Consider the following 14,681-nt stretch of genomic DNA (forward strand, 5'->3'; position numbering starts at 1 on the left):
TGCACTATTGAATTTTCTTACACCATTGCCCTCAACCTCAACAGCTTCGTTAAGCATTTAAGAAGAGCTACAGACTGTGGTTGATGATATGCTTTACAAAGTAAATACATGAAAGTCTGCGCAATATTGTGACAGCTCACTGATAGATGTAGATTTTGGTTTGTTATCATTCGTTCATTTATAATTTGTTATTCTAGTGTTTAATCGACAGAAGGGGGGCTGATCAGCTGAATAAATACTACGTACACAGTGCACAAAACATTAACCCCCCCCATGGACTCTACAAGCTGTCGAAAGACTTCCACAGGGATATACTGGCCCATGTTGACTCCAATGCTTCCCACAGTTGTGTTAAGTTCATTAGATGTCCTTTGGTAGGTGGACCATTCTTGAAACACACAGGAAACTGTTGAGCATGAAAAACCCAGCAGAGTTTCAGTTCTTGACACAAACCGGTGCTCCTGGCACCTACTGTACTACCATACCCCGTTTCAAAGGCACTTAAATATTTTGTCTTGCCCATTTAATCATTGTCTCAATTGTCTCAAGGCTTAAAAATCCTTCTTTAACCTCTCTCCTCCCCTTCATCTACACTGATTGAAGTGGATTTACATAACAAGTGGCATCAATAAGGGATCATGGCTTTCACCTGGATTCGCCTGGCAGTCTATGTTATGGAATGAGCAGGTGTTCTTAAAGGATTTTTTTTTTTAAATGTCAAGTTCATATTCATAATCTTCAGCAACACCCCACCATCAACATATGTGAATTTGCGCATTTTGATGTTTTGTTGTAAAAAAAGATAAAGAAAGAGCTCTCAGTTTTTCCAATGACATCGTCAACCAATTCGTAGAGAATTAGTAGGCAATGCCTACTCACAATTGGTCAAAATCACACAATGCATACCAATTTTGTCATTGGAAACACTTATCTTCCTCTATCTTTTTTACTACAAAACAGAAATGCACCATTTTCACATATGTTGATGTTGGGGTGGTGCTAGAGATGAGGAATATGTTGAAACATTTTGAAGTTTCCCTTTAATGTTTTGTACACTCAGTAGGCTATGAATATATCCCTAGTAGGGGAAGACAGGCTGAGGTTGTTCATGGATGGATGTATTGTATGTAACAGGACTTGGATAGTTGTTTGCAAAAGAGAAAGGGCATTGCTGTTTTTCCTAAAACAACCACACGGTAGCAGCATAACATCAGCTAATGCTTGAAGAACACCAGTTCTCTAAATAAATTCAAGTTCATGCAAATATCTTACAAGCAACTCCTACCACAACAAACTGAGATATTGTAGTTACTGACAAATGGATAAAAAAAAACATCATGCATGCCAGGTAGAACACATTGACATCTTACAACATTATCTGCGCAGCGTTCAATCTGAATACTATTATCGTTATTAATCTCTTAACAGACTATTTCAAGATAAACAAAGATTATTTAAGGAATTGAAAAGTGATGCTCCAGGTGAGTGAAAACATTTGTAGTTTGTGTGAGAGAGAGTGGGTTGTTTGTCTGTTGCCAGTAGCCATCCATCTCTTGTTTCAGGAACACGAGCACTGTGGGAATTAATGTGCTTTATGCCAGTGGAAACCTGAGCGGGAGCCCACCACCACCAGACCTGAACTTCACTTGCAAGTTACTCACAAATAGTTACCATTTCACTGAACAACATTCTCTTCTCTACTCTCCAATCCTCTACTACTCTCCAGTTCCCTGTCTCTCATCCTCTCCCACGTTGACATCCATCCTCTTTCTCTCCTTTCCCCTCTTCTCCAATCCTCCTCTCTTCTCTCCCCTGCCCTCTCCTCCATCTCTCTGGTATTGCATCTTTCCCTAAGCCAGTAAATCACTGAACTTCAGTGAGGCTGTGAGAGAGTAGATTACAATGGAGGGATGAGGGAGGGGAGGAGAGGAGGAGCTCTGCCTGCTGTAGTGACCACGTGTGCCTCCTGCTTCACTGCAGCACTCTCAGACCGACAGCAGCATCATCACAACAGCAGCAGCTATTGGCTCCTTCCACATAGTGAGTGAGAGTGCAACTTCACTCCCTCTTTCTCTCCTCTCTCTCTTTCTCTCTCTCGTTGTGTCTGTCAGATTAAAAGGAGTTCCTGTGCGATAAGAGCACGTTGGTGGAACATCCACACGCCTCCACTGCATGGCTCTCACAAAGGTAAGCAGCAGACTGAGGAGAGAGATGCTGGCTGGGTAAGGAGGATGCTGCTTTGGGGAGGTGGTGGTGATAAAGTTCAAAATGGGTGGTTAGGGAAGTGATGCTCTTTCGTCACTGCTTCAGCCAAGATGCTGTTTTGGAGTTAGGGAGGGAACTTCTCCTAGATTGTGAAGCCAGATGCTGCTTTGGAAGTTGCTGGGTGGGGAAACATTGTTGGTGTGTCCATCTCTGTGGTTCAGCTTTGACAGGTGGAGGGAAACAAGATAAAGTTGCAGGGCTGCCATTGATGCCAGGCTGACAGCTGCCCTTGTGGTTACAAGAGGCTGGGGGCTTTTAGGTGAAGTATCACTTTTTGTATGTTTCAGACAGGTGTCTTCATTTTGGAGTATGCAATGAATTTGCGAATTGCTTTTTTCATATCATGATTGTCATATTAACCAGTGAGTGAATAGGTTGGTAAGAAAGTATCTCCCTCTTTTGCAGTCGATTTGGCATTATTTAGTTGAGCAGTGGAGTTGTCGAGCTGAGGGGAGCGGATGTGTTTTGTTTGTGTTCAAATCATGAACAGTATACTGCCAGTTTGAGATTGCAGCCAGCAGCAGGCTCAATCCCCTTAATGAAATAACAACAGGACAGATGCTTTCCACTGGGAAATGACAAAGAAATATGACAATCATATTCCATTACACACATGCATACCATAAGCAGCAGTAGAGCTGTTGAGCCCATATGTGGAAAATAATCCACTACTGCTAGAGTTACACTAAGCCCCTACGAGCAGCAGCATCCCACCAAAAAAAAGAGTAGAGTAGGGAGGGGTGCATGCATACATGATGAGAGACAGAAATAGACACAGAGAGAGGAGATAGACGGGGTGAGAAAGAGGGAAGAGAGAGAGGGGGAGAAAGAAAGGAAATTAGAGATGGGGAAGCAGTGTGGCGTGGTGTGGAGTAGGAGGCTGAGAACAGGTGTTAGCCGTACAGCCGTCTGTAATGCTAACCAGTGCCCTGGCCTCACCCACATCACTCAGACACACAGAGAGATCTGTCTCAGTGAAATGGGAGGCCTGGCCTCTGGAGAGAGAGAGAGAGAGAGATGCTGACTGGGTTGCTGTGATAAACACAGTGGAGAACAGACCATCCTCACTCAGCACACTGTGACCTTGCTGTAGTGTTCTAGCAGACCTTGGGGCTGGATGGATGTCAGGGATATGGTATCACAGGAAAGGGACACAGGCTGATAATGATACAAAGAGAGCTCACAGTCAAAATCTCAACAATCTAAAAAATAATACATTCGAGTAAAGCACTAATGTTGAATCAAATCACAGCCAACTATGTTAACCTAATGATACATTATTAACCCTAAATTAGCCCTAATTTCTTGAGGAAATTGAAATACTGTATATGAGCTAACCATAGGCCTAAAATGCTGAGTGTAATACAAATGCAGTAGAAAGACCAAACTCAGATTAAGGCCTTTGCAGACTGTACGATTTTATCCCAAATAAATGTCCATGTCATGGGCAAATTCTTAGGTTGTGAACGATTGTTGGACATCTTGGTTTGTTCAGTGTGACAGGGTCTAGGTCTGCCGATTAAGTACCACTGGGTGCTGTCGTAGGCTCCGACAAAATTCTGTTACTTTTTTCCTTTATCGTGAAGTGTGGCTGGTGTTGCAAGCCGATCCCGGCGACTGACCAATAGGAACATGGCCAGCACTGAGTATGCACACAATAATACGGTTATTGTGAATAGTCAGATTAATATAATAGTTTGATTTGAACGATCTCCCTAATAATCTTGTTTACACAACTTTACAATTGCCAGACAAAACAAACGTTCTACAACAGTGACCATGTTATTTTGGGAAGTTTAGACATAAAAAGTTTGTATGTGAAAACTATTTTTAAGATGGATACTTTCACTCGCGCATAAGCATTGAGAGAGGCTTGCGCTGCTGGTGCTGGCACATGCACAGATCAGACACACCACTGCAGTTGACGTAGCCTATATCGGATAACGTAGCCTCGCAAGCCAGTCGCAGAATGTGACGACAGAACTGAAGCAAATCGTATAATCTGGCTAAATTGATAGTAAGATTTTAATTTGGTAACATCGCACAGTGTGATGTGATAATCGCAAAAGACTGAATCCAACGTACAGTCTGCAAAGGCCTTTAGCCGTGAGTAGGAGGGTGAAGTATTGTATAGAGCAGCTGGTGGAGGAAGAGGAGGAAACGTAGCTGGAAAAAAAGCCTATTGTCCCCCTGAAAATATCCACAACAATGGCATGACATCAACCAGGAAATTTACGTAACCTATCTCAAAGTACAAACCGCAGCCATGACATTTAGGAGCTAAACAGTAGAGTTAACCTCAGGTCATTGCTGCACTGACTGACTGATTAAATGGTCTGTTATATTTGGACTGCAGGTCTGGTGTGTGTGTGTGTGTGTGTGTGTGTGTGTGTGTGTGTGTGTGTGTGTGTGTGTGTGTGTGTGTGTGTGTGTGTGTGTGTGTGTGTGTGTGTGTGTGTGTGGTTCACAGTGTGAATGTGACCATTTCGAACCACGAGTGCATAGACGAAGACATGATACATTCCCATTCACTGCCATCTAGTACATTCCCATTCACTGCCATCTTTGTACATTCCCATTCACTGCCATCTAGTACATTCCCATTCACTGCCATTTAGTACATTCCCATTCACTGCCATCTAGTACATTCCCATTCACTGCCATTTAGTACATTCCCATTCACTGCCATCTAGTACATTCCCATTCACTGCCATCTTTGTACATTCCCATTCACTGCCATCTAGTACATTCCCATTCACTGCCATTTAGTACATTCCCATTCACTGCCATCTAGTACATTCCCATTCACTGCCATCTAGTACAGCTATTAATTGTTCTAATGATGCTTAATGATTACTGTCACCTCCTCCCAAACACATACAATCATGATAATAATTTCATGATGAGGCCCATACACAAGCATGACGCACCTACAGTACTTTAGGTCTTGTATTCTATGTGAAACTAAAGGATTTCTGGACCTAGACAAGAGATACAGGGATTTGAGTCTGAGGTCAGATGGTCCCTATAAGGATAGTTACTTACCCCTCTATCTGCACTGGAGACTACCCTGGTTTGTACGCAATGGAAAACGTTTTAAGATGTGTGTTTCTTATTGGACAGGTCCAGGTAGTCCCTTCCTGTTTCAGGCCATTTTCTTCCATTTGGTGCCTAATAAATAAAACCCTGGTCTGCGGTTCAGATCTGCTCAAACCATCTCAGAGCTGTCAAAACAAATCCAGTCAAACCAATGACCAAAAAACAGCAAGACCTTTACAAAGGGTGAAGGTCCGGATCACTGGGAACATGTGCCATCTCACTTTACCTCAGATGCATGCCGAATGAAATGTCAAAGGGTTCACAGGTAGAGGAAGAGCAGGAAGTCATCCATTAATAAAGGAACCAAGAGGGAGATAAGGTAGGATGGAAATGGAGCGTGGGCAGTGAGAGGTCTGTTGTTCTGGGGTTATGGAAGGAAAGAGACTTTCTTCCTCCTACATGACTCAAAGGAAATACCTGCTTTTGATGACAAGGGCTCATAAGGTTGATGAGTCCATGCATCAACTACCACAATAGACCTGTTTGAACTGTATTGACCTACCGTACTAATCTGATTAAAGGTGTAATGGCGACACTGATTTTCCTCTTTGTTCAATGCTAAGAAGTTGGTTTCTCCCATGGGAAATTAGGGTTCAGATCCCGCCTGTGACAATGACATCCAACGTGGGGTGGTCTCTCATGGGGGAGGAGGTCAAAGGGGGTGAATATAAATCAAATAAACTGTTTTTGGTCACATACACGTGTTTAGCAGATGTTATTGTGGGTGTATAGAAATGCTTGTGTTTCTAGCTCCAACAGTGCAGTAATATTTAACAAGTAATATCTAACAATTTCACAACAATACACACAATACACACAAATCTAAGTAAAGGAATGGAATTAAAGAATATGTAAATATATGGACAAGTAATGTCAGAGTGCCATAGACTAAGATACAGTAGAATAGAATATAATATAATACAGTATGAGATGAGTAATGCAAAATATGTAAACATTATTAAAGTGGCCAGTGATTTCAAGTCTATGTATATCAATCAATCAAATGTATTTATAAAGCCCCTTTTACATCAGCCGATGTCACAAAGTGCTGTACAGAAACAGCCTAAATTCCCAAACAGCAAGCAATGCAGATGTAGAAGCACAGTGGCTAGGAAAAACTCCTTAGAAAGGCCAGAACAGAGGAAGAAACCTAGAGAGGAACCAGGCTCTGAGGGGTGGCTAGTCCTCTTCTGGCTGTGATGGGTGGAGATTATAACAGAACATGGCGAAGATGTTCATACCTTCATAGATGACCAGTAGGGTCAGATAATAATAAGCACAGTAGTTGTAGAGGGTGCAACAGGACAGCACCTCAGGAGTAAATGTCAGTTGGCTTTTCATAGCTGATCACTCAGAGTTAGAGACAGCAGGTGCGGTAGAGAGAGAGTTCAAAACACCAGGTCCGGGACAAGGTAGCACGTCCAGTGAACAGGTCAGGGTTCCATAGCTGCAGGCCGAACAGTTGAAACTGGAGCAGCAGCATAACCAGGTGGACTGGGAACAGCAAGGAGTCATCAGACCAGGTAGTCCAGAGGCATGGTCCTAGGGCTCAGGTCCTCCGAGAGAAGAGAGAAAGAGAGAGAGAATTAGAGGGAGCATACTTAAATTCACACATTGGACACTGGATGAGACAGGAGAAATACTCCAGATAACAGACTGACCCTAGCCCCCTGACACCAACTATTGCAGCATAAATACTGGAGGCTGAGACAGGAGTGGTTGGGAGACACTGTGGCCCTGTCCGACGATACCCCCGGACAGGGCCAAACAGGCTGAATATAACCCCACCCACTTTGCCAAAGCACAGCCCCCACACCACTAGAGGGATTTCTTCAACCACCAAACTACTACCCTGAGACAGGGCTGAGTATTGACAAGGCCGAGAATAGGCAGCGGTCTCTAATGTGCTAGTGATGGCTATTTAACAGTCTGATGGCCTTGCGATAGAAGCTGTTTTTCACTCTCTCGGTCCCAGCTTTGATGCACCTGTACTGACCTCGCCTTCTGGATGATAGCGGGGTGAACAGGCAGTGGCTCGGGTGGTTGTTGTCCTGGCTTTCCTGTGACATCTGGTGCTGTAGGTGTCCTGGGGGCAGTTTGCCCCTGGTGATGCGTTGGGCAGACTGCACCATCCTCTGGAGAGCCCAGCGGCTGTGGGTGGTGCAGTTGCCATACCAGGCGGTGATACAGCCTGACAGGATGCTCTCAATTGTGTATCTGTAAACGTTTGTATGGGTTTTAGGTGCCAAGCCAAATTTCTTTAGCCTCCTGAGGTTGAAGAGGCGCTGTTGCGCCTTCTTCACCACACTGTCAGTGTGGGTGGGCCAGTGTGGGTGGACCATTTCCGTTTTGATCCTTGACTAGTCTCTCAAAGCACTTCATGATGACAGAAGTGAGTGCTACGGGGCGATAGTCATTTATTTAAGTTACCTTTGCTTTCTTGGGTACAGGAGCAATGGTGGCCATCTTCAAACATGTGGAGACAGCAGACTGGGATCGGGAGAGATTGAATATGTCTGTAAACACTCTAGCCAGCTGGTGGATTCCAATTGGTTAGCACAGGTACTTCCTATTTGAGTTTCTGCCTATAGGAAGGAAGGAGCAAAATGGATTTGCCGGAGGGTGCGGGAGGGCCTTGTAGGCATCCCGGAAGTTGGAGTAGCAGTAGCAGTGGTCGAGTGTTTTAGCAGCACAAGTACTACAGTACTACAGTCAATGTGTTGATAGAACTTCGGTAGCATTTTCCTCACATTTGCTTTGTTAAAATCCCCAGCTACAACAAATGCGGCCTCAGGATATATGGTTTCCAGTTTGCATAAAGTCCAGTGAAGTTCTTTGAGGGCTGTCGTGGTATCGGCTTGAGGGGGAATATACACGGCTGTGACTATAACCAAAGGGAATTCTCTCGGGAGGTAATACGGTCAGCATTTGATTGTGAAGTATTCTAGGTCGTGTGACCAAAAGGAATTGAGTTCCTGTATGTTATCACAATTACACCATGAGTAGTTAATCATGAAACATACACCCCCACCCTTCTTTTTCCCGGAGAGATATTTATTCCTGTCTGCGCAATGACCCAACTGACTCAGACAGTATATCCAGAGAGAGCCATGTTTCTGTGAAACAGAGTATGTTACAATCCCTGATGTTTCTCTGGAAGGAAATCCTCACAATCTTTGATAATAAAGTCAACTTTATTATCCAGAGACTGAACATTAGCGAGTAATATACTCGGAAGCGGTGGGTGGTGTGCGTGCCTCCTGAATCGGAATAGAAGTCCACTCCGAGTACCTCTTCTTCACTGCCAATTTATTGTATCAGCCTCTGGAATCAGTTCAATTGCCCTGGTGGGTACGGACAAAGGATCCGATTCTGGAAAGTCGCATTCCTGGTCGTAATGCTGGTAATGCTGGTAAGTTACTGCCACTGTCACGTCCTGACCATAGTGAGTGGTTATTTTCTATGGTAGAGTGGTCAGGGTGTGACAGGGGGTGTTTGTCTGTTTTTGTATGTCTATGTTCAGTTTCTAGTTTTGCATTTCTATGTTGGTGTTGTTTGGCATGACCTCCAATTAGAGGCAGCAGGTTGTCATTGTCTCTAATTGGAGGTCCTATTTAAGTTGATGTTTGTCCCACATGTGTTTGAGGGTGATTATTCGTTGTGAGTGTATTTGATCCTCCTGCGTCACAGTTTGTTGTTTTGTGTATATTTTGAAGTATTTAATTGTTGCATTCGGTTTCACTGGTTAAATAAATATGTGGAACTATGAAAACGCTGCATCTTGGTCCGCTCCTTCTAACAGCTGTGACAGAATCACCCACCAAAGAAGGACCAAGCAGCGTGGTAAGGAGCAGCAGAAGTATCTGGAGGAATGGACTTGGGAGGAGGCAGGCTGGGGAGTATCGTCATCCGAGGGAGGAAATCGAAGCAGCGAAAGAGGAGCGACGATACTACGAGGCTCTATACGCACCGAAAGGCAAGGCTGAGAGGCAGCCCCAAAAATGTTTGGGGGGGGGGCACAAGGGGAGGTGGGCAGTGTCAGGATGGAATCCTGAGACAGCTTCCCGTCTTACTGTGGGGAGCAAGTGATGGAGCAGACACCGTATTTTGCGGTGAAGCGCACTGTGTCGTCAGGGCGCATTCAAAGGTCAGTGCGAACTGTGCCCGCACCCCGCAGTTATCGAGCGGAGTTGAGCATCCAGCCAGGGCAGGTTGTGCAGGCCGTGCGCTCCAGACCTCCAGTGCGCCTCCAAGACCCAGTGTACCCTGTGCCTGCTCCACGCACTCTTCCTCCAGTGCGCCACCATAGCCCAGTACGTCCTGTTCCTGCTCCCCACACTAGCCCAAAGGTGCATGTTACTAGCCTGGCGCCTCCTATGCCAGTCCCACGTAGCAGACCTCCAGTGCACCTCCAAGGCCCAGTGTTCCCTGTTTCTGCTCCGTGCACTCTTCCTCCAGTATGCCTCCATAGCCCGGTAAGGCCGGTGCCTGCTTTGAGCACGCGGTCCGCAGTGCATCTCCCCAGTCTGGTGAGACCAGTTCCAGCACCCCGTAGGAAGCCTCTAGTGATGGTCAATGGTCCGACATCTCCAGCGATAATCCATGGCACGAAGCCTCCAGTGATGATCCATGGCCCGGAGCCTGTAGGGATGATCCAAGGCATGAAGCCTCCAGTGATGATCCATGGCCCGGAGCTTGTAGGGATGATCCATGGCGCGAAGCCTCCAGTGATAATCCATGGCCCGGAGCCTCCAGTGATGATCCATGGCACAAAGCCTCCAGTGATTATCCATGACGCGGAACCAGTAGTGATGATCCATGCCACGGAGCCTGCAGCGAAGGTCCCCAGTCCGGAACCTACAGAGACGCTCTTCAGTCCGGAGCCTCCAGCGACGCTCTTCAGTCCGGAGCCTCCAGCGACGCCTCCCAGTCCGGAGCCTCCAGCGACGCCTCCCAATCCGGAGCCTCCAGCGATGCCTCCCAGTCCGGAGCCTCCAGCGACGCCTCCCAGTCCGGAGCCTCCAGCGACGCCCTGCAGCCCAGAGTCATCAGCGGCGGTCTGCAGCCCGGAGTCATCAGCGGCGGCCTGCAGCCCAGAGTCATCAGCGGCGGCCTGCAGCCCAGAGTCATCAGCGGCGGCCTACAGCCCAGAGTCATCAGCGGCGCCTGCAGCCCAGAGCCTTCAGCGGCGGCCTGCAGCCCAGAGCCTTCAGCGGCGGTTGGTGGTCCGACACATCCGGCGAGGATCCATGGTTTGGTTCCTCCGGACATACAGAAGCGGGGGGATCAGCGGGCAGTGGGGGTACCACGCCCGGAACCAAAGCCGCCGCCATAGACAGTTGTCACCCACCCTACCCTCCCTTTGTGATGTGTTGTTTTTTTAGGCGCGGTCGGTGTCCGCACCTTTGGGGGGGTACTGTCACGTCCTGACCATAGTGAGTGTTTCTTTTCTATGGTAGAGTGGTCAGGGCGTGACAGGGGGTGTTTGTCTGTTTTTGTATGTCTATGTTCAGTTTCTAGTTTTGCATTTCTATGTTGGTGTTGTTTGGCATGACCTCCATTAGAGGCAGCAGGTTGTCATTGTCTCTAATTGGAGGTCCTATTTAAGTTGATGTTTGTCCCACGTGTTTGTGGGTGATTATTCGTTGTGAGTGTATTTGATCCTCCTGCGTCACGGTTGGTTGTCTTGTGTATATTTTGAAGTGTTTAATTGTTGCATTCGGTTTCACTGGTTAAATAAACATGTGGAACTACGAAAACGCTGCATCTTGGTCCGCTCCTTCTAACAGCTGTGACAGCAGCTCTGATCTCCAAAAGCTCTTCCCGGCTGTATGTAATAACACAAAAAAAATGTCTGGCCTAATAATGTAAGAAATAACACATAAAAAAGAAATACTACATAGTTGCCTAGGGGCTAGAAACACGGCTGCCATCTCTATCGGCGTCATGAGACAACACTGCGTACACAGTATATCCCTTACTAGCTCAAGATAGCAATCTGCCTTTGTCACAGGCAAGATCTGAACCCTGATCTCCCACGTGAGTTAGGCTTACGGTCTCACTGAGAACATGTGCCATGACTGCGACTTCAAAATTAGTGTTACCCTCAGCTTAAGTGTGAATTTCTTCTTGTCCTAATGGTAAAACGTTGGCTTCTCATGTGCACCAAGGTTCAGATCTTAGCCTGCCTGTGACAAAAGCAGATTGCTATCTTGATCTAGTAAGGGGTATATGTAGTGCTGTCTCTATTAGCCTGATATTCTATATTATAGTTTAAATACAATATCTAAAACATGCTGTGGCTTAACTAGTTGACAGACTTGGTATGCAGCAGGCACTGCGTGTACTGAAAAATACGACAGTTTGATACTGTTTAATACATCCTTGATTACCACAGAGCTAATGCTGGCATGTCTGTTTTAGCTGACGTTCAAACAAATGGGTCTTTCACCGCATAGACCAACTATATTCTTTTCCCTCCACTGAAAAGCAGTGTTAGCCAAAAAAGATATCTTCACACATTATTAATCTGCCTGGCATTCAGATAGCATCCTGCTTAGGTCTCCCCGACCAATTTATTTATCAATTGGGGTCTCAACTTACTGTTGAGAGTTAGTATAGTAGAATACACAAAGTGCATTTAAAGAATGTGGTTATGCATCATCAGTTATTCTCTTGTTATGTCAGTCATTGACAGTCACTCAATTAGCCTATGTCAGCTAAAAAAATGTTGGGGTAAATTAGTCTAGCCAGCTATCTAAACCCTGTAGTAATCATGGCCAAATTATCGACTAGGCACACAGGGCACATGCACAGGGGGCTGACCTCTAGGGGCCCCCATTCGTTTTGTTAGTCACTCTCACTCAAATATCCTATTAACATGGCATAAGTCATGGCAAAATGTATAGAATTACAGCAAATTAGCTTTTAAACTGCACATTTTCTCTCCACCCCATAGCAAAATCTGTAGGATTGCAGGAAATTAACTTTAAAATGTTTTTTTTTTTTCTCTGACGTCAAGAGGGGAACCACTAAACATTTTTGCCTGGGGGGGGCAACCAAATCTCGCTTAGGGCCCCAAAAGGCTAGGGCCAGCCCTGCATCCTGTCACTGTGTCCAGTGTGCCTACAGGTACATGTGGTGCACCAATCAGTCAGATTGTCTCCCTCACATAGTAATCAGTCATGGCTCTACAAACACAATGCATCTCTTTCTCTGCTCCCTCGCCACAAACTTACAACCATTTGTTTCCAACACCTTTTTACAGCCTAAGTCTGTGAGTGAAACATGATATGTTCCTGTGCATAAATAAGAATGGACAATCTCATAACGATCAGATAATCTCTTGGCTATAAATATATAAGCTCCTTATCGGTGCTGCTACTGCACTGTACAGTAGCAGGTCCCAGCATGATCATTTACAGCTGCTGATGTGAATTCACTTTCTGCACCTTTCAGCACTTCAGCTGGAGAGCAGTGTCACAGGAGACAGTATTTCCCTGCAAGTTGGATTTTTGACAGCTTCGCTCGACAGAAACGTCATGATGCTTCAGCATTTCAGTTTGACACCATTAGCCATCCTGTCACAATGTCCACAGAAGGTGGCGCCTCTCCCCGTTCGGGCAGCACTCGGCGGTCGTCGTCGCCGGCCTACTAGCTGCCACCGATCCCCTTTTCTGTTTCGTTTGGTGATGTCTGTTTAGGTTAGCACCTGTTTTGGGTTAGGTCATTAGTGGGGTTATTTAGTCTGTCTGTTTTTGGTTTGGGGTTGTGCGGGATTCATTTTGTTTCGTCCTGCGTAGGTTGGGGATTTTGATTATGCTCCCCTGGGCTGTATTTTAGGCATGAGGGTCTGCTGGGCTGTGTCCCAACTCATTTTGGAGTTTATTCCTATTGTTTTGAGTTTGTACCCTGCCTTGGATTTTTGGACTTATTTCATTAAACGTGGGTTTCACATAGTTCTGTCTCCTGCGCCTGACTTCACCCCTCCTACACGCTAGAGACGGTTTCTGACACATCCAACTACTGTATATGTACGCCTAGTTTAAAAAATAAAAAAAGTGTTGTATGAACGCTCAATGTGAAGCTGTCTTGACTCCAGTGGTGATTTTAGCATGTAAATCTTAGTGGGGCAAAAAAAAAAAGTGGGATGTATGCCAGCAAAGCCACTACACAACACAACACTAAACAATACATTAATTGCACAAACTGTTAGGGCCTACATAAAGCTGTCCCAGCAGCACAGTCCCAACAGCAGTCCCAACATCTTACCACTGCTACACCTGGCTATCAGCGGAGCCTTGTCTGACAGTGAAACAGTTCATTCAGCCTCATTTACTGCCTTATAAAAAAGCATAGCTGATATGGCTGGCTTGCTTAAAGAAATGTGGTTTCTACTGAAAATTGAAATGTACAAACTATGACATAAGGGGACGACAAGCGGATAAGAGGCTATCCATAATTTTGATTAAGACATAATGAGCGAAATAGGACGGACGTAGTCAATATAACTATTTGTTCAGCACTTTTGAAATGTACAGTGACAGAATTCAGAACATGGGCCATTCTTACACTGTTCTCCCTGTACACCAAGTCAGAACCGTAGGATGAATAAAGGGGGCATATAAAGCAGACAATGAAAGCTCTTACAATATTAGGTGATTACATTTCTCAAAAACAGGTTATAGGCTACATGTGCACCACCAAGTCAGAACAGTAGGTAAAATTAAGAGGTTAAAATAGACCAAATTATTAGGGTGAGGCACATGGGCTACTAACAGCTTATTACATAGCATACCCTTAATATTACTTTCTTAGCTACAGTATACATATCTCCCTAGTATGTTACATAATTTATGCAGCAGCATAGAATGAATTTTTGGACTCACCTTGTTGTGCTGTGCTCACTTGAACAGGAAGATAGCGCGGCTGTCCTTCATTGGCAAATTTTGTCATTAAACTTTGTCATCAAATCCACGGACTTTCAAGACAACTGGGAACTCTGAAAAAAAAGAGTTTGAATCATGATGATGTCAGTAATGAAAGTTCAAAACCTGTTTTCTCAGTCGTAAATGTTTTTTTTCCGAGTTCCCAGTTGTATTGAACTCACAGGCAGCCGCTGATTCCTTCCAAACCATTAACCTGTTATGGATAGGGGGCAGTATTTTCACGGCCGGATAAAAAACGTACCCGATTTAATCTGATTATTACTCCTGCCCAGAAACTAGAATATGCATATAATTATTAGCTTTGGACAGAAAACACTCCAAAGTTTCTAAAACTGTTTGAATGGTGTCTGTGAGTATAACAGAACTCAT

General features: G+C 45.2%; 1 protein-coding gene across 1 annotated transcript in view; it reads left to right on the forward strand.

Moving 5' to 3' along the window:
- The first annotated feature begins 2,010 nt into the window (after window positions 1–2,010).
- The window catches only part of coro2bb (coronin, actin binding protein, 2Bb), a 53,934-nt gene continuing 41,263 nt past the window's right edge, over window positions 2,011–14,681 (forward strand). The window contains exon 1 of the mRNA XM_029758376.1: window positions 2,011–2,187. Within this exon, the coding sequence (XP_029614236.1) occupies window positions 2,173–2,187 (15 nt within the window). The 5' untranslated portion in view covers window positions 2,011–2,172. The remainder of the gene's footprint in view (window positions 2,188–14,681) is intronic.

The sequence above is a fragment of the Salmo trutta genome, chromosome 7 (assembly GCF_901001165.1).
Source record: "Salmo trutta chromosome 7, fSalTru1.1, whole genome shotgun sequence".
Lineage (NCBI taxonomy): Eukaryota > Metazoa > Chordata > Actinopteri > Salmoniformes > Salmonidae > Salmo > Salmo trutta.